The sequence below is a fragment of the Emydura macquarii genome, unplaced genomic scaffold, assembly GCF_026122565.2.
Source record: "Emydura macquarii macquarii isolate MOO-44397 ecotype Brisbane River unplaced genomic scaffold, CSIRO-AGI_Emac_v2 contig_3122, whole genome shotgun sequence".
Lineage (NCBI taxonomy): Eukaryota > Metazoa > Chordata > Testudines > Chelidae > Emydura > Emydura macquarii.
The window spans coordinates 2,331,398-2,357,848 of NW_027133259.1; the positions used below are offsets into that span (position 1 = coordinate 2,331,398).

The following is a 26,451-nucleotide window of genomic DNA, read 5'->3' on the forward strand; positions in this document are numbered from 1 at the left end:
AATTTAGATTGATTCATTAGCCCCAAAAATGTAGGTACACATTTTGCAAGTGTGTATGTGTGAGGCACATGCAGAAAAACTGACAGCGTTAAAATCCTGCGCATGGATCAAGGAGGCAACATTAAGTGCAATTTGCACCCTAGTATAATCTTTTAATGAGAATAGTTTAAACTAATTCATGACCTAAATATGTACTCATGCAAAGATGTCGGGCACAGTTAAGTCATGAGGGCAGGGTTCAAATGTTAGACTTCAAAGTGCTGGCATTTGTTTCTTAGAGGATGGGTCAGGCAGGAACAGAAAACTTCATAAACCTCCAATTGACTTTAAAATTAAAAACATATGCTGAAGCCAGAAGCAATCTGGTGGGCTTTGTTCTCACCGGTAGGTGTCACTACACCTGACAGTGACATGTCATAGGGGGCTTTTTTAGAGAAAAGGGCAAGACTTTAAAGACACAAAAGCAAATCCAACTTTCCCAGACATGAAGTGCCTTGCGAGACTGATATATTGCCTTTGGCAACCCTCGTCATGACGTTTATGATGGGTACAGCATTAACTGCTGTGTAACTGGAGCAGAATCATATTAGAAAGAGATCTGAAGGGTTCAAGGCATGTGTCGAAGAGGAAAACACAAGAGGCAAATATTTCTTTTTATTTAGCTGCATTTAAGGCTCTCTCCTTGAACCAGATCCTGTTCTCCGTTATGGCTGTGTAAATCCAGCATACACCGACTGCATTAATTTCAGCGGCATTACTTCAGCTATGTCCCAGTTGGTCTCTGCTTGCCCTCTGACCCATCTTATACTGCATTCAAAAACAGAACGAGACAGCCACACAAAACACATTGTCTAGAGAATTGCTTCTTCACGGGTGCAGGAGTGCATGGCCATCCCTCGTCATCAGTCTCTGCGGGAGGCCGTCCCCCTGGTTATCAAGCTCAAACAGGGGAATTAGCTGTCTCAGATGCCCTGGCCCTCGAGGCTGGCAGGACAATCAGCAGAACAAGGAGCCCAGGCCCTCAGAGAAGGACAGAGCACGCACGCAGTCTGAAGGGGCTCTGGCCTTCTGGCAGGGCAGAGCAGTCTAGCGCTGGACGTCCCGGCTCGGGCGGATGGCACACAAACACAGGGCCTCTTGGCTAAGATGGGGGAATTGCCACCCCCAAGCGGGGTTGATGGCGGGGGGCAGAGGGACTCGGGACCACCCGCCTCCACCGGGTCCCAGTCCAGGGCTCCAACAGTGGTGGTTACATGGGCGTAGTTTGGGGGGGTGCAGAAGGGCATTGGCCCCCGAAACAGAGAGAAGGTGTGGGAGGAGCACACGGGGTCACGTGCCACTGCCCACTGCCCATTTCGGTGAATGCTGAGGTGCCAAGGGCCGGCCGGGGCAGAGGAGGGGGCTCGGTCATTCCCACGCTCTGCCTCCCCGGCACATTTCCGGTTCACGCTCAGCCCCTCTCGCCGCAAGCCAGGCCTGGGCCGGGAGTGGAGGGGGCAGAACGGGGCTCTTTCTCCTATGGGGTGCTCACTGCCCCTGCAGTTGGATGTTGCCTCCTGGGTCCTAGTGTCGATGGACTTCCACTTCTGTGTGTGCTGAGCGCCCCATGGCCAGCACCCCGTTTCCTGGACAGTGGTGATGGATGAGTGCCCGCGGGGGTGGGCTGGGGGAAGGCGGGTTCAGGCAGTGGAGGTGCAGTGGGGAAGGAAGGTGATAAGGGAATAGGGGCAGGGAAGCGGGAGCCTGGCAGGCAGCATGCCCTTGGCAGCAGCAGCAGCTGGGGCTCCCCTGTCAAGCCAGCCACCCTCCACCCAGCCCTGGCAGCCCAGGTACCACTCCAGGCAGGTGAGAGAGACAGTGAGGCAGGGAACTGTCTGCAGCATGCATCACACTCCCCCCTCCCCCCCAAATATCGCAGTCAAACGATGCCTGGTGGCAGGGATCCAGCTGCAGCATGCTGACTTGTGTTCAAGAATGAAGCTGGTTCTCCATGGGCTACTTCCTCCCCTCCCCTCGGGGAGTCCCCTGGATCCCAGGGTCATCATCCAGCCCCACGGGGTACCCCACCCAAGGTAGTCCCAGCAGTTCCTCAGCATCTGGATTGTCAGCAGCTCTGGGAGGTCAGGCAAGGCCCTGGCACAGCAGAGGTCCTCCTCGGGTTCCTGCTCCAGCAGCATGAACGAGACCTCCTCCTTCGCCAGCCCCTCGCCCACAACTGCGCTGGAAAGACTGCCCTTTATACTCCCAATTCCTGTCCCGCCCCGCTGCTGCGGGTGGGGCAGGCATGGTTTTCCTGGCTGTGTTCACCAAGGGGGGGGGGCAGTGATTCCTCCTTGTCAGTCCCCCAAGGGAGCCCACACCCCTCACTACCACGGGGCAAACTGACGCCGTCTTGCTTCCCGGAAGGTTGTTCTAGTCTCAGAGCTATCATTATCACCCTAGCCGTCTCGGCAAGGTGTCACCTGTCTGGGTATGGCTATTGCAATCAGAGCTCACGCAGGCATACTGGTGCAGCTTTAATTTCGCTAGCACAGCTAAAGATAGCAGTGAAGCCACTGTAGCCCCGGCTGCAGTGCGAGCTGTGCAAACCTGCCCCCCAAACTGGTACATTCTTGCATTCCGAGGGCCGCAACCTCACTACTAGTCACTACTACTCCAGAACAGGGATGCTTTCCCGAATCAAGGCCCGGATGCTGACCATGCTCCAATATGGTAGCGCTGCAATTCCACTTCAAGTCCCAGGGAAAAAATTACTGCCTGTCCCAACGGAGAACTTAAACTGCAATTTTAAAAATGATCAAATATATAAACCTGTGAGCTCATTCCAACACACTCTATCTCCTGACGATCATCATTTTATCACACACCACCCCTATGGAAGTCCAGGCTCAGATTTCTATAGCAGGAGATACAAAGTAAATTAAAATCCAGGGCCAAGTTCAGAGTAGGTGTAAAGGGGTGCGGCTTCTTCAAAGTCAATAGACCTGCGCCTGATGACATCAGATCTAAATTTGTTCCCCTTCCCCCTCCCCCAGCTTGCAGAATAACAGGTGCACTAATCAGCTAGGGCAGAGAACAGGGGTGGGGTGTGCTGACCTGTCATTCCTCCCCTTACAGCTTCATTTTATCAAAACCAAAACAAGCCTCAAGGCATTGAAAGCGGCTGTTTTTGTTCTGTTAAGAAATACCAATTGCAGACTCGTTTTTCTTCATCTTTTTGGGAAGGGAAGAAAATATTAGGCAAGCGAAGGTGAGAGATCTGAACATTCATGAAGATTGAGGGGGCTGGGACTGACACCAAGGGTTAAGCTGACCTGTTTTGAAAAGCACCCACAGTAGTGGAGAAAGGGAACGTGACAAGGAAAGAACATGAGCTTTAAAAAGCGGCTGTGAAGAAAGCTGTCTGCAAGAGCATTTCACGTGAAGCGTTATGCACACCTGTGACCAAATGTGGGCGTTGAAGCACAACACTTAAATATATTTAAAAGTTAGAGGATAAAAAAGGAAGAGGAGAGATGTCGCTAAAGACAAAACGGAACGAGGGAGCAAGCAGGGAAACGTGGCTGAAGTGGAAGGGCTGAAAGGCACTGGTGGCTGCTTCTTGCCGGCTCTCTCTTGTTCACCGTCACCTTTGGAGTTCCTGGTTAAAGGCCGCGTCCTGCCTTTGCATGGATGCACAGGGCTGCCACATGCACACGCCAGGACAACGGGGAGCAAGAGCGTGTGGAGAGGAGGTAGGGACCATGGGAGGTGCCCGCTTCCCTTTCCCCAGGAGTTCGCTAAAGCCCCGCTTGTAGCTTTGAGGGCACAAGAGAGAGGAAACAGACGCGACGGAGCAGTTGCTGTCTTGAACGTTCTCCCCTCAAGACCTCCCACATTTCTGCATGGAAGCGGAGGTGCATGAGCTCCCATTCTGCGTCTGCTCCCTCCTGTGGGAGGGCCTTGCTGTTTGGGTACAAGCCAGTGGCTGCGTGGCTCTTCAGGGTATGTCTACACTGTGACTAGGAGCGAGCCTTCTAGGCGGGGTAGACAGGCTCTGCATGGGGCCGAGCAGGTGCTTGGCTAGTGTGCTCAGAATAGCAGTGGGGATGTTGCTGCTCCAGCAGAGACTTGGGCTAGCTACCCGAGCTCACAGCTAAGGTTTGAGGGGGCTTGAGAGCCGGAGCTACATGTCCACACAGCTATTTTTAGAGCACTGGCGAAGCCTGCTCCCAGGCTGTGGGGAGGGGGGGGGGGTGGGACTTGCTCTCAGATGCAGTGTAGACGTAACCTGAGACAGCATTGCTGCTAGAGGGGAAAGAGAAGGCTGGGCAGCACAGAAGAGCACCCCCCCACACTAGGGGTTAGTATTTCTCCTCATGGGTGCCTAAGAATGATGCAGTTTGGATGGCTGTTCTCATGCATGCCCTTTATCTATCGGGATGCATTCAGAGGAAATTCCTGGGCTGCCTGTCCCCCTCCTTGGGTTTTGCCATGAGAAGAGGTGCTATGGCCCACAATAAATATAAAGTCGAGTACTTACAATTTACAGACTGAGACAAGGAAACAGGCAAATGATTCTGGCACTGTCTGCATTGGACAAGGAAACAAGTATCACCAAACAGAATTCTTCCTAGAAAGGTTACGTCCGCTGAGACCCTGTCTATACAGAGATTTGGAGCTGTGTCACCACCTTCTTAGTAGGAACTCAGGCCTGGTCTATGCTACACAAATGGCAGCTGCCCACAGTTTACCTGCAACCATCGGCAAGGAATTGCCATGGTCAGCACTGTGTCTGTAACCACGGTCGAAATCTGTTCTGCCCCTCAGCTTCTGCTCAGGTCTTCATTATGGTCACAGAAAAAGTGTTGAACCGCGTCTTTGTCTACACTTGCAGCTACAACCTCGTTCAGCTGAGCCTGTTGCTGACACCTATCGTCAGCAGTGGATTAGTTTTTTAGTGCAGACAAGCCCACGCTACCCTGGCGCTTGGCAGCATAGACTGGGCCTTTTTCGCAACTGCATCGCATTTTTGGCTCATGTTCAATTTCTGATCCACTTTAACTCCCAAATCCTTTCCTGCAGTCTTACTGCCTAGCCAGTTATCCCCCTTTTTGTAGTTCTGCATTTGATTTTTCCTCCCTAAGTGTAGTACTTTGCACTTCTTTTTATTGAATTTCATCTTGCTGATCTCAGACCAATTCTTCAATTTGTCAAGGTCCTTTTCAATTCTAACTCTGCCCTCCAAAGTCCCTAATTACCACTTCCTGTTCTGCACCAAATTCAGCTGCATACATGGGATCACATACTGGTGTAAATAATCCTTGCAGTTAATGGAGTTGAGCCCTCTTATACTAGCGCCAAATTTGGGTCTCGGGGTTGGAGATAAAGGCCTGGTCTATATACAGTAAGTGCACGAGTGTAATGTTCCTTATATCAGTGGGAAATGCCATGTGGTCACACGCATGTTCTCTCTCATTGATAGCTCTCTGGGTTGATAGACGTTACTTCGGTTCACGCACGATGCAGCTCTGTCTCAGAGAGAGTTAAATCAGTTTAGTGGAAGTGTGAATGCATCCCACTTCTGATTTAAGTAGACAAATAGTAGCACAAGTAGTCCTGCCAGTGCTGTCCCGCACTGCACCAGTCCTTGAGCATCTCCAGAAAGACCCACTGCCTCCAGGATGCCACGATGCACACCTTGCCACCAGCTCCCTTAGGCTGTGTCTTCACTGCAGAGGTAACTCTGGTTATCAACCCTCATGTTACCTTAGCGTGAGTGAGAGTGGCCACAGTGAAAAACAACACTTCAGCTGCAGAGGTGGGATTAGCAGCACATAGTGGTTGTGTCAGGAGCTGAGGAGTTGGCGTATCTCTAGCTGTAGCCCCTAACCTGTGACGGGCCAGTCAGCTCAAGCTGAAAGCGCTACCACACCAGAGTGAGGGTTTTTGTGTGGACAGGATTTGAATTAGGAGCAACACTTGAGTTCTAACTCAAATGAACTCTGCGGTGAAGCCAAGCAACAAAAACTCCTCTTCAGTCTCTGCAAGGGAGAGGTGTGCAGTGCTCCTCTGAGCCTTCTTCATGCCGACACTGACGTTTGGAAGTGGCAGTGGCAATGGAGGACTTCTGGGATAGAGCAGGAGGGATCACTGGAGTTTGACCCTTCCACCCACACTTCCTCTGCCCTCCAGGACGTCTCCCACACTATGCCATGAAAGTTGCACCGAATGCTGTGAGCCTGGTGGAAGTACAAAGCACTCGGAGACCCCTGCCCACTTTGCAATGCACTACTCTGAAGCAGCAGCTATGCTTCACGGGTAGGTGACTGCAAATGCAATGTGGCATGCAGCGATGCGAACACCTGCAGTTGGTGCATTTAGTTACCTCAGTTTAACTAGATCCGTGTAAGTGATCCTCCTGCAATGTGTGTGCACAGACAAGGGGGAAATGTTTTCAAATGCGCCTAAGTGACTTAGGAACCCAAGTCTCATTTTCGAAAGCAAGTTAGGCACTTGTGAGCCTAGAGTATATTATTTTTCAGTGTGCCGTAGGCACCTGAGTCTCTTTGGAAAATGGGAATTAGGCTGGGATATGACATAGGCCCAGCCCCACAAAGTTATTTAGGCCCTTACCTCCCATAGATCCTGGCCCGTTTCACTTTTGAAAATGTTATCCAAGGCCAAGACCTTAGACTTGGAAAAGCTGTTTAGTTCTTGCTCCTTTCCAGGATCCCACCAGGAATGAGTATCTTTTTGTTCTGAGTTTGTACAGCGTCTAGCACAGTGGGTTCCTGGTCTGTGACTGGGGCTCCTGGGTGCTCTGATAATAATAGATAATAATATTACTGGCACCTGAGAGGAGAACAGGTGCCCAAAAATGTTACTGCAGTATGTGGAAGTATATATTTTTAACAAGGCTCCAGGCCAAGCGTGTTCTGTGGGCTGTAAATCGGCCAACCCTACTGTAAATGATTGACATGAGAAAAGCGGAGCTGTGAATGTGAGGTGATAGAGAACTGAATATACACAAGCAAAGCAGCCAGCTATGCCCACAATAGTTACATTCAGTGCATCCCTTTCACCAACAGCCATACCACCTCTGCCCTACCTGCAGCAGATCCTGTCCGTTAAACGAAAAATCCTTTACAGCCAGAACTGACTCACAGGTTATAAAATCCACTTTGTTTGGTTATGAGACAACAATTGTCATATAACCATAAAACGACATGAGCCCATACATACAAATAGACTTATTCTTAACACAACAGGAATCAAATGAGTTTATAACATAGTTATTGACGTAAAGAGCACCTGCAGCAGCCGTTGTGATTATTCAAAAGCCTCCTACGCGACGTGCGTGGGACAACCGCACTGCCAGAAGCGTTGTTCACTGTGGACTGTGCTGTGGTTGGAAGTTATATTAAAATAGGTCTGACGTTCTGGGGTGCAAGCCAGACCAGTGAGGGGCTCTGTCACCACCTGCCCTGCAGCTTGGGGAGCCTCACAGTGCTTTGCTGCTCTGGCTCCCAACGTGGGCCGCCCACAAACAGCCACACAGCACACAGCTCAGACCCTGAGTGTCTGTGTACAGCCACAGTCCTGGTCCAGCAAATCGGAGCCCAGCGGCCCGTTAGCAAACACCAGCCGCACGCTGGCTTCCAGCGACCTTGGTTACCACATGCAGGGTGACCCCAACACGTACTCAGTCCCGGATTTCCCCCCCAAAAAGTGCATTCTGCACTGGCCAGCCCTCTCCTGGACAGTCCAGGTATATTAGGTCTGTCGCACCTCTAAGACAGGGGTTCTCAACATTTTCTTGCTGAGCCCCCCTCCCAACATGCTATAAAAACTCTGGGGCCCAGTAGGGGGGCTCAGGGGTTCAGCCGCAGTGGGGGGGACGACTGGGGATTGGAGTTTTAGCACTGCCAAAGGAGAGGGCTTGGGGCTTTAGTGCTGGGGTAGAGGTTCTGCCCCCCCCAGGCACTGGGACTCATGGACCACCCGTTGAGAGCCACTGCTCTAAGGGGATCAACATACAGCAGTTTGCTAGTGTAAATGGAGTTACCCAGACAGTTCAGAACACGGGATCACTTCTGATTAAAGTATAAAACCAGTTTATTTAACTACCAAGAGATTGGTTTTAAGTGAGTACAAGTATAAGGCATTAGAGTCAGAAATGGTTATAAGAGAAATAAAGAAAAAACGCTTCCTAGAACTAGACGTAACAAATCAGACTTGGTTCAAGGTGAAGTCCCTTACCACATGTTTCCAGTAAAATTGCTGACAAAACACTTGGGCCACGATCTGCTCCCAAAGTCCAACAGCTGCTTCTTAAGTGAAAGAGAGAGAAACGGTAGGAAGAGATAACTTGGGGTGTTTTGCCCCTCACTTTTACAGTTCAGGTATCCTTTGAAATGCACTTTCCTGATGGTTAACCCTAGTTAAAAGTTTATTCAAACAACAAAAAAGGCAAGATGGTGTTTGGTGGTGAAAGACAATGCACGCTGTTTCTTCTTACCTCTGCTTGCTGAAGTGCAGATTCTCTTTGTCTCCCCTCTTCCTCCTCTTGCTGTCTGAGAACTGTTTAGAACTTACATATAAACTGGGGTAAGCACACATCCTTTTGTGTAGGAACTTGACCTGTCCTGCCTAACAGGGGCTTTGTGGGTTTGACCATGTGGGGCATTCGTAACTTTACATATGATGTTGCGCCCCACATTTTACCATAATATTACTGTCCAGCCAGTTTTCAGTTTTCAAATGACACCTCACAAGGCATATTTGTACAAAGATTACTACAAAGGTCGATAGCGTGTAAACACAGGGGTGCATTCAGCCACAGTCTGATTCAGACATGGTACCATCATAAAACAGGTTTTAACATGGTGGGCTGGCCAGTTTGAAAAGACCCCCCCCAGCGTTCCATGCTCTGTTCAAGGACTATGTAGTCTCGAGCACAGAGTTGACAATGGTGCAGCACCGTCCACCGCAGCTGGCCAAACCGATTCAAAACCAGATAATTATTATTATTAGAGCAGGGCCCCATTGTGCTAGGCACAATACAAACACGGACTAAGAGACAGTCCCTGCCCTTGAAGGCTTAGCGTCTCGACAGACAAGAGAGACAAAATGTGGAGAGGACACAGAGCCGGAGAGGAGAGTGGCAAAAAAGTCTGATAGGAATTCGGGGCGTGGAAGCCAGATCCCCCACAAAACAGTGGTTTCCAAGAGTGCAGTGGAAACATTGTTCACTGAGAGCTCTGTGGAGGATTGGTACCCAGGCACTTGTCTGCCCCTGGAGTTATTCAGGAAAAGCAATTAAGGTAGTGTCTACACTACAGACTTCTGCTGCCATCAGGGTGCGAAGAAGTGTCCCTGGCCATGGATCTGTGCCAGCAGAAGCCCCTGGTGCAGCTGTAGTTACAGCAGCAAAAATGTGCTTTTCCAGCGTAGCTTGTTTCATTCCGGGATTGTGGAATCCAGTCAAAGTGCCAGGCAAAGCACAGCGTTGCCAGTATCAATGGCAGTCTGAGCAGGAGCATGGGACACGAGTGCTTCTGGGTCCACAGCCAGCTACGGTTGGGCCCCCGGTTGCGTGAACACCGCACAAGGTCTTTATTTAGCTGTCACCCCCTTCAGGCAGGGCAGCACCTGCAGCAGCGTTCTCCCGTAACAAGAGGAAGGCACTGGCAGCAAATCACACCCCTAGTGTCACAGCAGGCCTACCTTCCCCCAGGGAGGCTCTGGCAGGCAGCAGCCGCTCAAGCAGTTCCTGGCCCCAGGCAAACGTCTCTCATCCAATGCAAATGAAAGTCTGTTCTCTGTCCAGAACAGCCAGCCTCCAACTGAATGAGTTGGGCTCTCTCCTTTTGAGCCCTCCATCCGAGGCTGAAACCTCTGGCAGGTGTCGCACGGAGGGGCAAACAAAACCCACAGCAGCTCATTGATCCTTTCCCAGCCCGTGTGGGGTTTACATGCCCATCACAGAGCGCTTGGCCGGCACGGTGTTTTGGCATCCCTATGGCAGTAAAGCACTCCTAGTATAGGAATTCCTGAATAACTCCAAGTGGAGACCAGCCCTGAGCCTGCCTTTCAGTCAGTGACGGCGCTAGAGCTGGAACTCCACTGTTACAAGAGAAAGGGGGTCGCCAGCAGTGTGTTCCCCCCTGAGGAAGTCACTACTCCCCTTGCTCCAAAAGAAGCCCAAGTTTACTGACCTTTGGAAGAGCACTTTGCAGGGTCGGTCTCTTCTTCCTGGGTTTTAGGGAGCAGGGGAAGATTAGTCAGGCTGGCTGACTTGTGTGAGCACTCGCTTATGGATCTTAAACTTTGTTCCTATGTCTGCTGCTACTTGTTCTGGAATACGAAGAGTAATGAAAGTATCTGCTGATTGAACTGGATTATTTTGCATTTTCAAAGAACTGCCAAGGGCACCCCAAGCTAATAGTTTCCAAAGCGACTAGTGATGTGTGTGCTTCAGTTCTTGGGTGTCCTACTTGGGACACTTTTAATAGTCTTGATTTTCAGAGGTGTCTTAAATTGGCCACCCCAGAATTGTGGTACTTAAAATCACGAGTCACTTAAATAATTTTGCACTACAGCCTTGGGACGTGAGCTCTTTTTTAGCAATTTGATGTCAATGTATAACAATATTGCAGAGGTTGTGGTATGTAATGTGCTCACCAGAAATTATCAACACAAATTTTGTGTGTGTATTTGTGACAGAAAGTATGTGTAAGTGAGAGTGTGCACGTGTATTTGGGATGGAGGAAGGGAAAAATTTTTACTTCAAGTGAGGGTTTTGTTGTTGTTGTTTTAAAAATAAGGTACAAAATGTTACTGCTGGAACAGTGTTGCTCTCTGCTCTGGCCTTTTTCCAACCCAAGATTTAAGTACTTACTGAGAAAAAGGAAGCCATCGTATCTGACTTTCTACACTATATGCTGGTTCATTTCTTATAAGCTATACAGTAAAAGAATAAAATGACTTAATAACTAAATCCCAGCTCTGTAAAGCTGTGCAGAAATAACTAGCCTAAGCTACAGTTCTCTATTATAAAATGATATGTACAAAAGAAAAACAGTTTATCTGAAATGTTTTCAAGTTCTGCCAGTGATTAAATTTGGTTTTAATATCTCCCTTTCCCCCAACAACACAGAGTGAGAGAAGAAAGTTGTTGAAGATGATGTTGCTATCCTTACTGAAGGAAAAAATTGACACATACTCCGGTGATGGTAAAAAAAAATGTAAAGAATCAAAACCAATTGGCATGAATTAAACTGACATAAGGCACTTTGAAGCCTGTTTCAGTGTGCACACAAGTAGGTTGTACTGATCACACTAAATCGGTTTCTAATTCGATTCAGTTAAATCAGTGTAATTTTCAAATGTAGACAAGGGGCAAAAAAATGTAAAGTGCCTAAGGCCCAGATTTAGGTATTTAGGTACCTAATCCCCACTGAAGTCCCATCAGGTGTTACATGGCAATAGCTTTGCAGATTTGAGCCTAAGTGATTTAGGAGCCTAGGTGCCATTTTAAAGATGTTACTTAGGTCCCTTGACTTTTAATGACTTTGTATTGACTTTTGAAAATAGAATTTAGACATCAAAGTCAGTTAGGTTTTTTTGCGAATTTTCCCCGTGGCTTTGCACACAGCACAGATCCAATTTGTAAGCCTAGGAGCCAGTTCTGCAAACAACGCTGGATGTGGCATTTACTGCAATCTACTCACTGTCGTAAGCACCAGGTCCAGAGTAAATGTCTGCAAGTTTGGGCCTTACTATGTCTTTCTAAGAAAAGATACTCTAGCTCAAAGTTATGGGCCTGAGGCAGGGATTACTGGGTGAAATTCTCTGGTCTGTACTATGCAGAAGGTCAGACTAGATTATCGGAATGGTTCCTCTGGTTTTAAAATCTATGGACCTATCACAAACTGTAATGGAACTATTCACAGTTCCATTAAATATTACATCCAGAACTCTCTGTCTGTAGGATTAAGACTTCAATTTACTTACATCAGTCTCTAGGGTTTTTTTCACCACACAGAAACCCTGGAATAATTGTGAAGGAAATGCTGCTTTATAACAGGTAAAATCCAGACTGCCCATCAAATAAATGCTTAGGGGGACCTCACAGACCCCAAAAAGAAGGTCCCACTGGAGCTGGATTCCAAATGTGTTCACACATGAAGCAACATTAATAGCCTTCATCTACTTTGTCTCTCCAATATCCTGGGACCAACACAGCTAAAACAACACTGCAAGCATAGCTAATGTCATTCAGGGAAGTGGTGCAGCTATGACAACAAAAACCTGCTTCTGTTGGAATACACTGCATCTATAGCTAAACTGGCAAAGCACAGGTAGTGTAGGCAAGACCTTCGTAAAACTCACGTGATCTCTCTCTACCATGTTTTACAGTAGCATAGCTAGTCGACAGGAACATTTTTCAAATAAAACTTTTTTTTCACCAAAAATACGCATATTCGGGTCAACAGAAAGAGTTGGTATATTCATAACGAATGCACCCAATTGTTTCGGACATGAAAAAAGTTCTGAAAAAATAGAAATGTCTCATTTTTGACATTTTTTAAATGAAACATTTTGATTTTTTTGATTCAAAACAACTTTTTTTTTTAATTAGAAATTTACTTCAACTTTATTTTTCAAAAAGTTAACAAAAACCAGAAATAAAACTAAAAGCTTCATTTTGGGTTGAACAAAAAGTTTCCTTTGCCCAAACAAATGTGTTGATATTTTTTTTTTTTTTTTTGGTTTGCTGAAAAATATTTTTTTGTAAATGTATTTTGGATCAATCCCAAATGATTTTAAAAATTTTTTGGCTTGGCCACCGAACCAAAAAACAAGTTATTTGCACAGCTGTAACACCTAACATCCATTGGTTATTCCTCAATGAAATATGCCTTTTATCAATGCAGAGTTAGCATTGGGCTCATTCTCTACCCGTGTTGGCTTTTAGGCCCACATTTTCAAAGCTATGTAGGCACCTAACGCCTGATGGGAATCTAAATACCTTTGCGCATATGGACGTAGGGGTATATCTGTACTCAAAATGCTACAGTGGTGCAGCTGCGCCACTGTAGCACTGCAATATAGACATGACCTATGCCAACGGGAGTCCTCCCATCAGTGTAGGTAATCCACCTCCCCGAGAGGGGGGTAGCTAGATTGACGGAAGACTTCTTCTGTCAGCATAATACTGCCTACACTGGGGGTTAGGTCAGTATAGCTACATCTTGCTGGGGTGTGGATTGTTCACAGCCCGGAGAGAAGTGGCTATGCTGATGTATGTTGCTAGCGCAGGCCAGCCCTTTGTTCCAAGAAGTGGATTTTGCTTTGTTGCATGGCTGACGAGCTTCTTTTGGCCTGTCGGGGGCGTATGAGCCAGTTTTTGCTTCGCTGGGGATAAAGAAGCCAACCAAAGCTGAGAAGGAGGGGCCCTGAAGAAGTGTGTAGCGTGAAAGCTGCCACTTAGCTACTCATAAAGCTCCCAGGGGCTGAATTTGGAAGCACCCCCCAACAGCCTGATAAGGCTCAGAGAAAGAGCGCCATGAGCTCCTTAATGCTCAGTTGCGGGGATGCCAGGAGCCTTACTCTAGGCCTACACAAGCCCCAGGAGCTTGTCTGTTCCCAGGACTCTCGCCCTCGAATGTAGGCCAGAGAACAGCAGAGGAGGGAAGGTAGATTCTTCTCCCCAAACTTCCTGCCAGCCACATTTCCCTCCTTGCTACAATCTTTAGAAAGGCACCCTCAATCCTGCAGACCTCCTGGCTTGATTGTCAGAACTGCTCAGCACCTCCCGCTCCCACTGATTTCAATGGGGTTTGTGGGGTTTCAGCTCCTTTGAAAACCAGGCCTAAAGAATTAAGACACTCATGGTAACTGGTAAATAAACTCTTTCTGTGCCTGGCGCTGTTGCCAACTCTTGTGATTTTTAACACGAGTCTTGTGATATTTGGTGTTTTTCTGAAAGTTCCAGCTCCTGGACTCATGTGATCATAAGAGAAGCTCAGCTCACATTAATAAAAAGTAAGTTTCTGTCCCTCATTGTTACAGAGAAAAGATGGAAAACATGACCCCAAAGGCTCAAAAACCAAAAGGTAAATCAGAACACCCCAAATTTTTAAAAACAAAAAACCCTCATGATTTCTAAGGAAATCTCATGATGGGGGAGGGGAGGACTGACTCATGATTTTTTAACACTGGGATTGGCAATACTGGGCTGAAGCAGTCTGAGTTTCTCAGGGCATCACATGCGGGCAGAGTTAAGGTGGTCCGGTAACCTAACTGAATTTCAATGCTTTCAGAGGTTTGGATTTCTTGTAAGTTTCACTCTGGAGTTCCAGGGCTTCTAACAATTGGTTCAAGAATGTTAGTACACATAAACCACTGATGTAGGCTAGCAACCTTAACATTGGCTGAGAGCTGCATTTAAAATTGTTTCAAACCAATGATCAATAAGATGACAAATCCTTTTAAAGGTGGTTTTCAGGTAATCAGCTTTGAACAGAAGCTTCTGTTTACATGGATCCAATAGGACAGAGGAAGTAATAACACTATAAAAGTCATAAAAAAGCAGAACAGACCATCTAGTTGTTTCAACAAATGTTTAAAACACATACACACGCAGTTTTGCTGCTCCCCCTGAGAGACCTCTGGTGAAATTTTGGGATGTAAATAAGCAGAAAAAAAATATTTTCAGGCCTTTTTTAAACCATCCGAAAGAGAACACAAATCCAGTTGTTTTTCTTTTGCAGATTACCTTTAATAGTGACTCCGTCTCATTAAAAACAAGCAAACAAAAAGATATTTTCTGCCCAATCCAGAGCCCCCGGAAGCATTATACTTGATTCCAATGGGAAGCGGCTGGTTATGCAGAAAGAATCTTTTCTTCTTTTAAAAGTACTTTTCATATGGGTCATCGGGATTTGCTTCCTTTAGATTTCCTCTAAGTTCCCAGAAACTTGCAGTGAGACAGGAAAATATGCCATGTGGGGATATCATGTTATTACATGGTAGTGTACTGATGATGTTACATCATGAAGCTGTGCGATTCCATAACATGGTTTAGTATTATCAACACAGGCAAGATATAAGAAGTTTGAGGCACCACTATACGTTATTATTAATTCTATTATGATTTATGTGTATTAATTATTATTATTATTACAGTAGTACCTAGGGTCTCATTGTGCTAGGTACTCCACAAAGACAGTTCCCAAAACAGCTAAACAGTCAAGTCAGACAACCTATGAGAGGGGAAACAGGCAATGAGAATTGAAAGTACCTGCTTACGGTGACACAGCAAAGCCAAGAATACAATGCAGTCCAGTCCAGTTTCCTACCCATTGCGTATTGCACCGGGACATGACAATATCATTTTTGCTGTCTGAGCTGGGCTGTAATTTTAAATCAAAGTTCTTTAGAAAGTAAAATCATCTCCTAAAAAGGGTTGAGAGAGCAGTCAAGCTAGTTCACCTATTTATATAAGGGAAATGTTTCTAGCCCTCCTTAAGAAATTATTACAGCTAAAGAAGAAACGTTAGGGCAGGTCCTCAGTGGGTGTAAATTGCATAGCTATTGAAACTATGAAAATTCACACCCACTGAACAGCTGTCCCTTTCTTTTTGGTCTGGGCAGTAATTTGTGCGCCTTTTGGGTAGCGTCAGTAATAACTACCACATACATGTAGTGCTGCGTTTATGAAAATGCCTAATACATAAAGACATAGTTTTACTGAAAGAAAACAAAACACAAAACTGACGTAAACCCTTCCAGCAAAGTCCAGTTACTGATTTAGAGGTTAGTGCTGGGTTCTGGAAAATATCCAGGCACCATTTGATTTCATGCACTAAAAACTTTAAACATTTCAGAGAAACATAACATATGACATAGGATGTTTTTATTTAATGAATGGCTTTAAAAAACGGAGCCAGTGTCCCTTTCACAGAGGTACATCTTGGGCCAAAAGCATTGCTTTAGAATGTGTCATCACTTGGGAACCTAAAGAATTGTGCTTGAGAAAACATTGCTAGAAAATATCATCCGCTTCCCAGAAAGGTTCACTTCAGGCTTTGTAGAAAAACAGAACAACTCATTTCCACTGGATATAATTTATCTATTGAGAAACTTACCAGGTTGCTGGGCACACAGTTAGAAAACTTTAATCTCACAGAAATAATAATAATAATTAATCATTATTATTAGCACTTAACTCTTATATAGCACTTTATAGCCTCAAACCATTTTACAAACATGAAGTAGTTAGTCCTCCCAGTACCTCTGCGAGGTAGTAAAGTACTACTAGTCCCTTCAGGGGATGTGGGGGGAGATGTTCGAATTCCTGGAAGAACATTGCATTTGACTTAGGGCTTGTCTTCCCTGCTAACCCCCGCCTGTGTTTTTACCTCAGAATAACTAATGTGCATGAGCTATTCTAAGGCACAAACACAGTGAAGACCAGACACTTCAGTTTTACCAGGAGGTAAACATCTTATATCCCCGGCTGGGATTGACTTTGTCGAGTTTACCTCACAGTAACGTGAGAATCTCCAGTCTTCACTGTGTTTTGACTTCAGGATAACTCATGTGCATTAGTTTTTTCATAGAAAAATGCCTGTTCATCAAAACTGAAAGTATTCTTGGGAGAGGATGGCTTTGACAAATTTCTTTACTAAAATAAAAATCTGACAAAGAAGTTTCCAAATTGTTGAGACATCTCATTTTGACTTTTTTTAAAATGAAAAATGTCAGTTTTCTGGTTGGAAACAACTTTTTGTTTTGAAATTTAAGCTAATCATAGTGCCATTTTTTTTTTAAAAAAAAGATCAATATTGAAACAAAACCTTTCCAAACTATCAAGATGAAAGGTGTCAATTGATTGACAGTTTTCAAAATTTCAACTTTTCATCCCAACATGGATGGGAAAATTTCCAAAAATCTTGAAAATATTCATGGGACGGGAAACCATTTTCTGCCCAGCTCTAGGTAGAACTTTAACATGGCAGTGATAGTGTTATAAATAAATATACACCTTTTTTGTGTGCATGTGACTTGCCTCTTCGCTTCCCCACCACTGAGAGACTAGTCAAAGCAGAAGAGAAGGTTTCTTGCATCCTCTAGCTGCCCTTGCACACACTAGCCCTAAAGGACATATCCAAGCGCTCCTTTAATAAAGCTAGATAGAGCAGGCCCATTTCACCCATGCACAGGCTCACTTACTATGGCTCCAATCCTGTCAACAATTAAGTTTATGAGTAGCGTTATGCATGTGAATAGTCCCATTGAACCCAGGGGGATTACTCATGTGCATTATCGAACCTGCATCTGGAATTATACTTACCCCCAACCACAGATTCCCTTGGGCAGATAGCATTTTGCATGATAATGGCTTTTTAATGGCGCTTGAATTATAATGATCACTCCCAGCCTTGGAAAAGTCAAAACAAGCTTCCTCAAACCACTTAAATAGATCACCTCCTTCGTACCATTTTCTTCATCCTTGACTGCAGTAGGGTCTCCAGAGTGGCTGTTTGATTATTCCCACCTGACCCACGCTTCCTAAATGAACTTGCAAAACACCCACCAGCTTTTAAGTGGGGCCCGTTGTTATTGTGTTCAAGTGCTTTCTGAAACGTCAGGGGGATGGGGCCGAGTGAAGATGGGAAGCGTGCACAGCCGGTTCCCAAACTGAGACCACAAGTGGTGAGGGGCAAGGGAGAGCCGAGGAGCTCTGCACGAGGTGGGGTTTGCAGAGGGGTCGAAGGCGGAACGGAGATCACCGCCCGGCTACACAAACGGCTCGCCTTCCTTTCTGCTTCCCGTCTGGAAGTTCTTCTGGTTTCAGTCCTCCCTTCCAGCCTGTGCCTCGTTCCTTCTGCAGCGGAGAGAGCCGTGCTCCGGGAGCCAGCCCGGCCCCGAGTGCCCCAGCGCCGTGCACCAGCGGAACGCGAAGCGGGTTGACAAGTGCCTGGGAGCGCGGGTCTGCGCGCTCGCTCCGCGCGGCCTGCCGTGCTCGGTGCTGCGGGAGGGTGGCGCTCTGAGGTCTGCAGAGCTCCGCTGCACGGCGCGGCAGTATTTGTTCATGCTTTGCAGCGACGCCGGCCTCGCTCGCTCGCTCTGCCGCAGCGTCCAGCGGTGCCTGGCTGTAAACAAAACACTTTAGCTCATAGCAAGGTCGCTGCAGACACAGCCTTTCCCTCGCAGCTCGGCTGGTTAAGGTGGAATGCTGGGGGCTGGTGTCTTCTAAGGTGGGGGGGGGGGGGGAATACGAGCCTTCCCCCCCCCCCCCAAAAAAAAAAAAAAAAGCTGGCCTGTTGGCAATTAGCTAATTAGCCTGACTCCAACAGCCAGCTCTGGTCACACCCGGGAATCCGGATCGTTCTTAATCCCGAAGTGAGCTGAGCACAGATCTGCTCCTTGAGGACAGAGCAGGACAGCTCCAGCTCACCTACAGACTGACTCCCCCGAGCTGCCGCATGCTGCAGGCCGTGTTTACAGATCGTCTCTGCTGGAGGGTCTTCGCCTGCATGGCTGAGCTACAGTCTTCATTCTGGCCTGCTTCTGCACTTCACACAGCCCTTCACACCAGGGCAAAGCGGGTGTAAAATACTTCCACTCAGAAGGGCGGCATTTCACCCCGACTCTGCACAGATACAAATAACTGCAGCTAACAGCCTGCAATGCTCCAAGTGTAACAGGGGCTTTGAGGATGGTTTCCCAGGGGCTCTCTCAAAGGCCCAGCCTCGCACCTGCCTTTCGCTGTCCATTTCGTCTGTCAGAGAGCCAAGTGTGGCTTTAGCTGTACTAGAAAAGGGAGCCAGTTTAGCTAAATAAATTGTTCATCTGCTGCACGGCCCGGACGTACTCGCACTAGTCCTCCTCTCTAGAACAGAGCACATCCTCCAGCTGCTGTTGTGTGGATGCTGAGCGAGTTGCTAGCCAGATATACAACTGATAACCAGCCATGTATAACTTACCCGGGCCAGCTCCTGGAGCTCTGAGGATGTCTGTTGTATTTATGTGTATTGAATTTTCCCCCTAAAAGTAAGTTTCTAGAGGTGTGGTAGCAGAGAGAAGTTGGAAAATGCAAACCCAGTGCAAACTCAGGGCTAAAACCAAACCAAAAGTGCACAATTTTATTATTTCATTTAAATCTCATGGTTATTATACTAATCTTGCGCGCGCGCGCGCGCGCGCGCGTGTGTTTAATTGTCTTTTGTTCTTTTGGCCTGACTTTGATTTGTTGAATGATTGGGGCTGGCAATATCGAGACCCACCAGGCACAATGGTCTAAGCACAGGACACAATGCTAAGGCCATGTCTACACTAACCAAATTATGTCGATTTAACTGATGTCGGCATAAGCGCAGTTATTGGCTCCTTGTGTGGGCGACGTGCATCCTCACCAAGAGTGCTTGTATGGATTGCATTGTCAGTGTAGGGCATCCTGAAAGCCAGTAACAGTCGCTGTAAATACACTGACACCGCATGGGCCTAATTACATCAACCCTGACTCTATGCCGCTTGGGAAGCTAGTGTTATGAAGGCCAGGTCTACACTACCACTTACCTCAGTATAACTTACATTGCTCAGGGATGCAATAAGCTATCCTTCTGGGTGACAGAAGTCACACTGACCTAGTGCCAGTGTGGACGGCACTGTGTTGGTGGGAGAGCTTCTCCTGCCTGCATAGCTGCTGCGTTCATGGAGCTGGATTTATTATGCTGGTGGAAGAGCTCTCTTCTCTGGGCATAGAGCGTCTTCACTAGAGGCGGTAGCTCTGAGTCAGCTAAGAGAGGCACTTAGCTGGCAGGAGCCAAATTTAAGTGCAGACCCTTGCACAACTAGGTTGACACAAGGCATTTTACCTCAACCTAATGGTGTGGCCCAGAGCAAGATTACGGACTCCTTGCTCTGAAACTATTCCTTCGAAGGCCTTCAGCAAATCACATGCACCCCTCTCTGCCTGGGAAATGGGAATGATCTTTTTGACTGAATGGAGGGAAGGGGAAAAAATGGTATTTTCCAGATTTATATTTCCTCCTCCTCCCCACCTCCTTACCTGGGGTGTTGTGAACCACTGAGTATTATTTGTGTTACATCATTGCCTTAAGGAGTGTTCATAGCGAAAGCCTGAGCAGGCCATGAACAATCTTGGGCCCAGACTAGTGTTTGTATGTAGGGGTAACACACCACTTGCTTCAAGATCAGTTGATTCCTCTCCCTCATCCAGTTAATCCTGTTGTCTGGGCTCTCTGCTTAAATGAGTTTGTCCAAGTCTGGTGGTGCATGAATCCCAGCAAAGGCGCATAGCAATACAATCTCATTACAGTGAAGTGACATGGTGTGCAGGCTGGAGGGGAACACAGTGACTGGTGTGCAGGCTGGAGGGGAACACAGTGACTGGTGTGAAGGGCCTGTCAGCCCCAAAGACTGGGATCTCTTCCCCTTAGTAAAGTAAAGGAGTAAATCCTTCAGCACTGCGCTCTTAATCTGGGTCGATCAGATGTTACCTAGACCCCTAGCAGAATTCCCCACCGATGTCTATGGGACCTCCCCTTCTCTTGAAGGAGATGGCCAGGGATATGGTTAGGGCCAGGGAGGGAAACAGAAAGGGTTGCAGGTGGCAGCGGCAGTCTTATCTTCTCCCGACCTGCGGTGGCTGACCAAGGAGGTGGGGTGATGCCTGGCGCATCTAACCTTCAGAGCGCAGGTACACTACAGGGAAGGGGCTAATTTACTCCCGGCTCAGCGTCCATGCAGACTGGGGGAGGCCCCCCCCCCCATCTAGTGCTGTCTCTCTGGCTAGGAGGAGGTCCCTGCTGGCTACCTCCTTACACCTACCCACGTCTGGCTGGCCAGGGGCGCTGCTGTGTGGCGGGGTCCTTCTCCCGGCCCTGCTCGTGTTAAATCCGAGATCCCCCCGCACTGAACTCCTGACCTTCCCTCTCCGGTGCAGAACCCAACGCAGCCCGGGCGCTGGTGCCACCGGGCGAGCCACGCTCGTCGCAATGCACCCCGCCTGTCCCCGCCACGGCTCGCTGCGGGGGCCCCCCCGCACCGCTGCGCCCCCGGCTGCGGCAGGGGAGAGGGGGGCGCTTTGCCCGGGCCCCCGACGGACGGACGGAGCGGCTCCGTGCAGAAAAAAAGCAAGCGGGGAGCCGCTTTCCCTCCATCCCCCCCGCAGTGTTTGTGTTTTTTGCGGGCCACCCCGGCGGCGGCGGCGGCGGCGCCGGGCCACCTTTACAGGCGCTGTTTGCAAGCGGAGCGGGCGCCCCGACGGGGCGGTGCCCGGCGCTGTAACCAATGGCCGGCCGGCGCTGTTTAAATAGACTCGCCGTGTCAATCATCTTCTTCTTCGTCAGCCTCCCTTCCATCGCCATATTGGGCAACCCAGCGCAGGGCTCGGCTTCGCTGCCTTCGGCCCCCGCCGCCGCCTCGCCTCGCCTCTGCCCCGCGGACCGGCCCGGCCCGGCCCGGCCCGGCCCGGCCCGACAGCCCGGCCTTGCGAGCGCCCAGCTCTGCCGCGGGGGGCGGGCGGGGTGGGGGGCGACCCGCCGGCGCCGCACCCGCCCGGACCTTGGCTGGCCAAGGGACTCGGCTCGCCCGGTCCCTCCGCTCTCCCCGGCCGAGCCGCGGGCCGCCGGCGGCTCCCTGGGCCGCCCCCGGGGGCTGCCTTCCCGGCCGGCTCTGCCCCACCCGCCGCCCGCGGCTTATGCAATTGCTGGCCCGGGTCTCCGCCCGTGGAGCCCAGCTCGCCTTTAAGAAGAAGAAGAAGAAAAAGAAAAAAAAGGCGGCGGCGGCGGGGAGGGGGTGCGCGGCGCAGGACAGCGCCGTGATCCGGAGTGAGCCAGGCCAGCGCCGCCGGGAGCAGCCGCAGCCGGAGCAGGACCCGGAGCAGGGCGGTGCTGCCGGTGCCGGGGGGACCATGTCCAACGTGCGGGTCTCGAACGGCAGCCCGCCCCTGGAGCGGATGGAGGCCCGCCAGGCCGAGTACCCCAAGCCCTCGGCCTGCCGCAGCCTCTTCGGGCCGGTGAACCACGACGAGCTGAGCCGGGAGCTGCGGCGGCACCGGCGGGACATGGAGGCGGCCTGCCAGAGGAAGTGGAACTTCGACTTCCAGCAGCACCGGCCCCTGGCCGGCCGCTTCGAGTGGCAGGCGCTGGAGAAGGGCAGCTCGCCCGACTTCTACTTCCGAGCCCCGCGGCGGCCCAAGGCGCTGCGCCGGCCGGCCGGCCCGGAGGGGCTGGATGTAAACGGGAACTGCCCGGCCAGGACGGGCGCTGGGTCTCAGGGAATCTCCGCGGACACTCGCTTTGCGGAGCCAAAGGCGGAGCTGTCTGCACCCCACACGGACTGGGCAGAGCAGGCCGCGGGGCCGAGGAAACGGCCCGCCACGGAGGGTAACGTACTCGTGGGAAACACACGCGTCTTTGCTCGCGGTGCTGGCTAAAGGTCGGGGTTAGCGCTGCATGCCCGCCCCAGAGCCTGCCCTGCAGACAGCGCTCCGGGACTGCCCCCCGTCTCCTACCAAGACAGGCTGCACCCGCGGGAACCTTGCAGTCAGTGGCTCCCGGAACCCAGGGATCCTTTGCAAATCAGGGCCCTTCCAGACTAAGCGCTCCTTCCGCCCCACCGCTGTAGAGATCCGTGGGTCAACCCTGCACCCTGCGGACTCCATTAGCTAGTATGAGTTGGTAACGTCCCTGCGAAGTGAGGTGCAGAAGGGTATTTTGGATGAAACCAGTAACTTGTACCTTACTTAATCAGAGAAACAACTCATCTCGTTCATGCAATGGATCGTTGACAGCGGGGGTCTTAAATATTCAGCCCCCCCGACCCCCATGCAGAGCAAACATCTGGCAGCAAATGTATTTAACATCAAGTTTTTACTTTTTCTTTTTGTTTCCTTCAATGTTCCCCTCCCAGATTCCTCTCCTCAACCTAAAAGAGCCAACACCACAGAAGAGGTTTCAGAAGAATCCCCCAGTGTCAGTTCAGTGGAGCAAACACCCAAGAAATCCAGCCCAAAAAGATGTCAGACGTAAACTGTCTAGGTGGGTTCCCATTACAATCTGGTGGCTGTGGTGCGGGGGAGGGGGAGGAAGGGGTGGTTGTGTTGTGTTGTGTTGTGGTGTTTTGTTTTAAACAGCGTAACTGAGTAGAGCATTAAAGGACTATGGAAAGGTCCACTCCGAGGCCATTCCGGTATCCAGTATCTCGGCTATTAGTTTCTCTGATAAACATTGCAGACTTGGTAGTTTAATAGCCTGAAAAACGGAATTTCAAAAGGGCTTTGAAATAGAAGTCTCCAGATTAAATCCATTTTGTTCATAAGCTTTTGGAAGACTAAAATTGGGGAGTGGGGGAGAGGATTGTAGGTGAGCGAGTTTTTACTATGTGACACTAATAAACAATTCCTTGGCTCTGGTAAGATTTGGGTCCTTAAGTAAGTGGGATCCTTTTACCAATTGTATCAGTGCTATGCTGGTAGAATGAGTGAGTTTCAAACACGTTCTTTCCAGACTGTTTTAAACTTTCAGATAAGTATTGTATTCATTTGATGGCCTTTCCCATTGTCTTTGCAAGTTGTAGCAAACTTTCATCGGGAGACGTATAAGTAAATAAGGAGTGTGAATCAAGAAGCTGAGCATTTTCTTTATATTAAAGCTGTTCTGTCTTTATTTATTTATTTATTTTGGTACGATCACACAAATCTGAGTTGACAGTGAGCACACTTGGTTAATGAGAGGGTTTTTTAAAATGTAAGAGTTGAGGATTGGTAAATTTACCCCTGGTTTCAAAAGTAGTGGGGGTTAAAGGAAAAGGTTTCCAAATATGATTTGCGATTATGCAGAACAGATTAAGCTGTAAAGCAGAAGCTAAAACAAATTAGCCCTGCTGGGGTAAACAATCCAGGAACATGTCAGCATGCATGTGTATGCAAATTGTAGTACTACTGTCTGTTTATTTGGGTGTTTGAGAGGGAAACTAATGGTGTCGGCAGACAAAAAATAAAAGGGTTAAACGTGGAGGAGGTGAGGGTTCCTGAGCTGTTTGTTTTTACTACTGCAACCCAAAATATGTTTGAGTTTAGAAAGATTGAAGACCAGTTGCAAATGAATCTTGCATTGATCTTAAATATGCCATCTGGGTCAGCCATTAGACTTGTTGCAAAGCAGACTAATAGCACAGGATTTATACTACTTTTAAAAAGTGAAATAGGGGGAGCTCTGGAAACATGTTCACTTGGTCTCAACTCTTTGTAAGCCTGGATTTTAAAAAACGGTGTGTGGATCACTAGCCTTTCATAAGGGTGGGGTGGGGGTGAGTGTCCCTTGCTTTTAAAGGGATATGTCCCTCTTATGCCCATATCCTACTGATTATTCAGTCAAAAATGTTGTTGGCACCACACCCATCCCCAGCAATTAGGGTAAAGAATGCAGTGATCAATTTAGTTTTTAAATAGTGATTCGTGTATCATGATCTCCTGTAGAGCTGTCACATATCTTTTGGCACTTCTAATACCTTCCCTTCTTCTTTTCATTACAGAGTTAAGAATGTGCATTTCCTTGTTCATCGGATGCCTCAATGGTTGATGAAGGGAGGAAGATGTAAAGTTATATATATAAAAAAAAAAATTAAAATACATATCGTTGATTCTCCATTTGATGGAGATCCTGTACAAGCACTGAAAAAACAAAAAAGAAACAATAACACTAAAATTTTAGGCACTCTTAAAAGACCTGCCTCTAAAAGCATTGGATGTAGCATTGTGCAATTAGGTTTTTCCTTATTTGCTTCATTGTACTACCTGTGTATATAGTTTTTACCTTATGTAGCACATAAACCTTTGTTGGGGAGGGGTGACCAATTGAAACTTGCTTTCACAATCTAGCAAGCAGGGAAATTTATGAAGAGAAGCAGTGTAGATTTTTTTTTTTTTTTTTAAATTAAAGATGTATTGTCCCTTTACGTGGGGTCTACAATGTCCTTTTTTAAAAAAAAAAATACACCATAATGCTAACATTGGCTACAGCAGACTCTTACAGGCTGCTTGTGAAATTTCTACTTACTACATTAAGCTTAAGAGGTGGGAGCTCTGACGTTTCCGTTATGTAGCAGCAAAAGGATTTTTATGTCCTGCAACTTCTTAAATCTCCTTAGGCTAAACTTAAAGAAGTTTAGAGTAGTTCCATTTACTACAATTATTACCCAAATGTTGGCTGGGTATTTTCAAATGAATCTGGAGAGTTCATATTCCAAAACAGAATAGTTTAGATTTCAGATGTCTTCTCTCTGACATTCATGAGTGAGTGAAAAGGGACACTACATCTTTAAACAGTATTTCTACATTGCCTGTGTATCTGTATGTAAAAATAAAAACATAAGTTTGAAGTGTACCTGTGTACATAACTCTGTAAAGACACTGAGAAATTATACTAACTTATTTATGTTAAAAGATTTTTTTAATCTAGAAGAAGATATTTTTCCCTTAAAGCCAAAGTGGCATGTTTTGTGCATTTGTAAATGCTCTATTTGGTAGACTTTTTAGGGATTTTTTGTTGGTTTTTTTTTCTTTTTCTGTTAATTAATATGGCTGTGCTGAAAGGATTGCAGACTGAGCCAAGTTTAATATTTTTTTTGTAATGCGTGAGAAAAAATTGCCAATTGATATTGTTTCACATCAAGCAATCAATAAAGAAAACTGCCATATATATGAAGTGAGTTCTCTGCTGTGTGCTTCAATTTCAATCTTTACCTGGCCTAAGAGGAAGTAGACTACTTCAAGTAGTACAGGAGGCTTCCCTCTGTGTGTCTAAAGTACAGGGGAAAGTAAGGAACAAAGATACAGTATCATAAATATATACATTCCTCAGACCATGTGTCATAATTTACTGTTACTTCTACCAGTAATAGGCATTATCTCAGAATAACTGGGAGGAAAGGCCCTCAACCTCTTGATTCAATGGGGGAAGCTACTCCATTTTGTTTAAAAACTATGCTTTTGAAATACTCCCTCTTGAATGTCACATTGCTTGACTCTGGTTTAAGAATTGGATTTGAAATCTTAATCCAAATCACATGTATCTGGTCACAACACACACCAAATACTGGGCCATGTCTTGCCATCAGATTTGGCCCATTGTATGTCAGACCTAAGCGGCTGCTAAGGCCAAAAAGGTATTTAGGCTCCTAACTTGCATTGAAATCAATAGAGGTTAGGAGCCTAAATTCCTTGGGGCATCTGAGCCTTCCCTCCCTCAACAATCCATGCCTAGAATCTGTCAGCCATACTGCCCTTCCCCCACTTTACAGAACTTTCCAGATCTGATGATTGTCTCCGAAAACAATTTTTATATTAACAGCATCTTACCAAATTTGTCCATTTCCACTGCCCACAAAAAGAGGGGGGGGGGAAAAAAAAAAGAAAAAAGTGAATCAACT

At 47.7% G+C, this 26,451-nt stretch overlaps 1 protein-coding gene across 1 annotated transcript; it reads left to right on the plus strand.

Annotated features, from left to right (window-relative positions):
- The first annotated feature begins 18,297 nt into the window (after positions 1-18,297).
- On the plus strand, positions 18,298-25,721 carry CDKN1B (cyclin dependent kinase inhibitor 1B). The gene is made up of 4 exons (XM_067530958.1): positions 18,298-20,355; positions 20,387-22,406; positions 22,933-23,060; positions 24,556-25,721. Exons 2-3 carry the CDS (start codon positions 21,719-21,721, stop codon positions 23,049-23,051), a joined length of 807 nt encoding a protein of 268 aa, XP_067387059.1. The 5' UTR covers positions 18,298-20,355; positions 20,387-21,718; the 3' UTR covers positions 23,052-23,060; positions 24,556-25,721.
- The last annotated feature ends 730 nt before the right edge of the window (positions 25,722-26,451 follow it).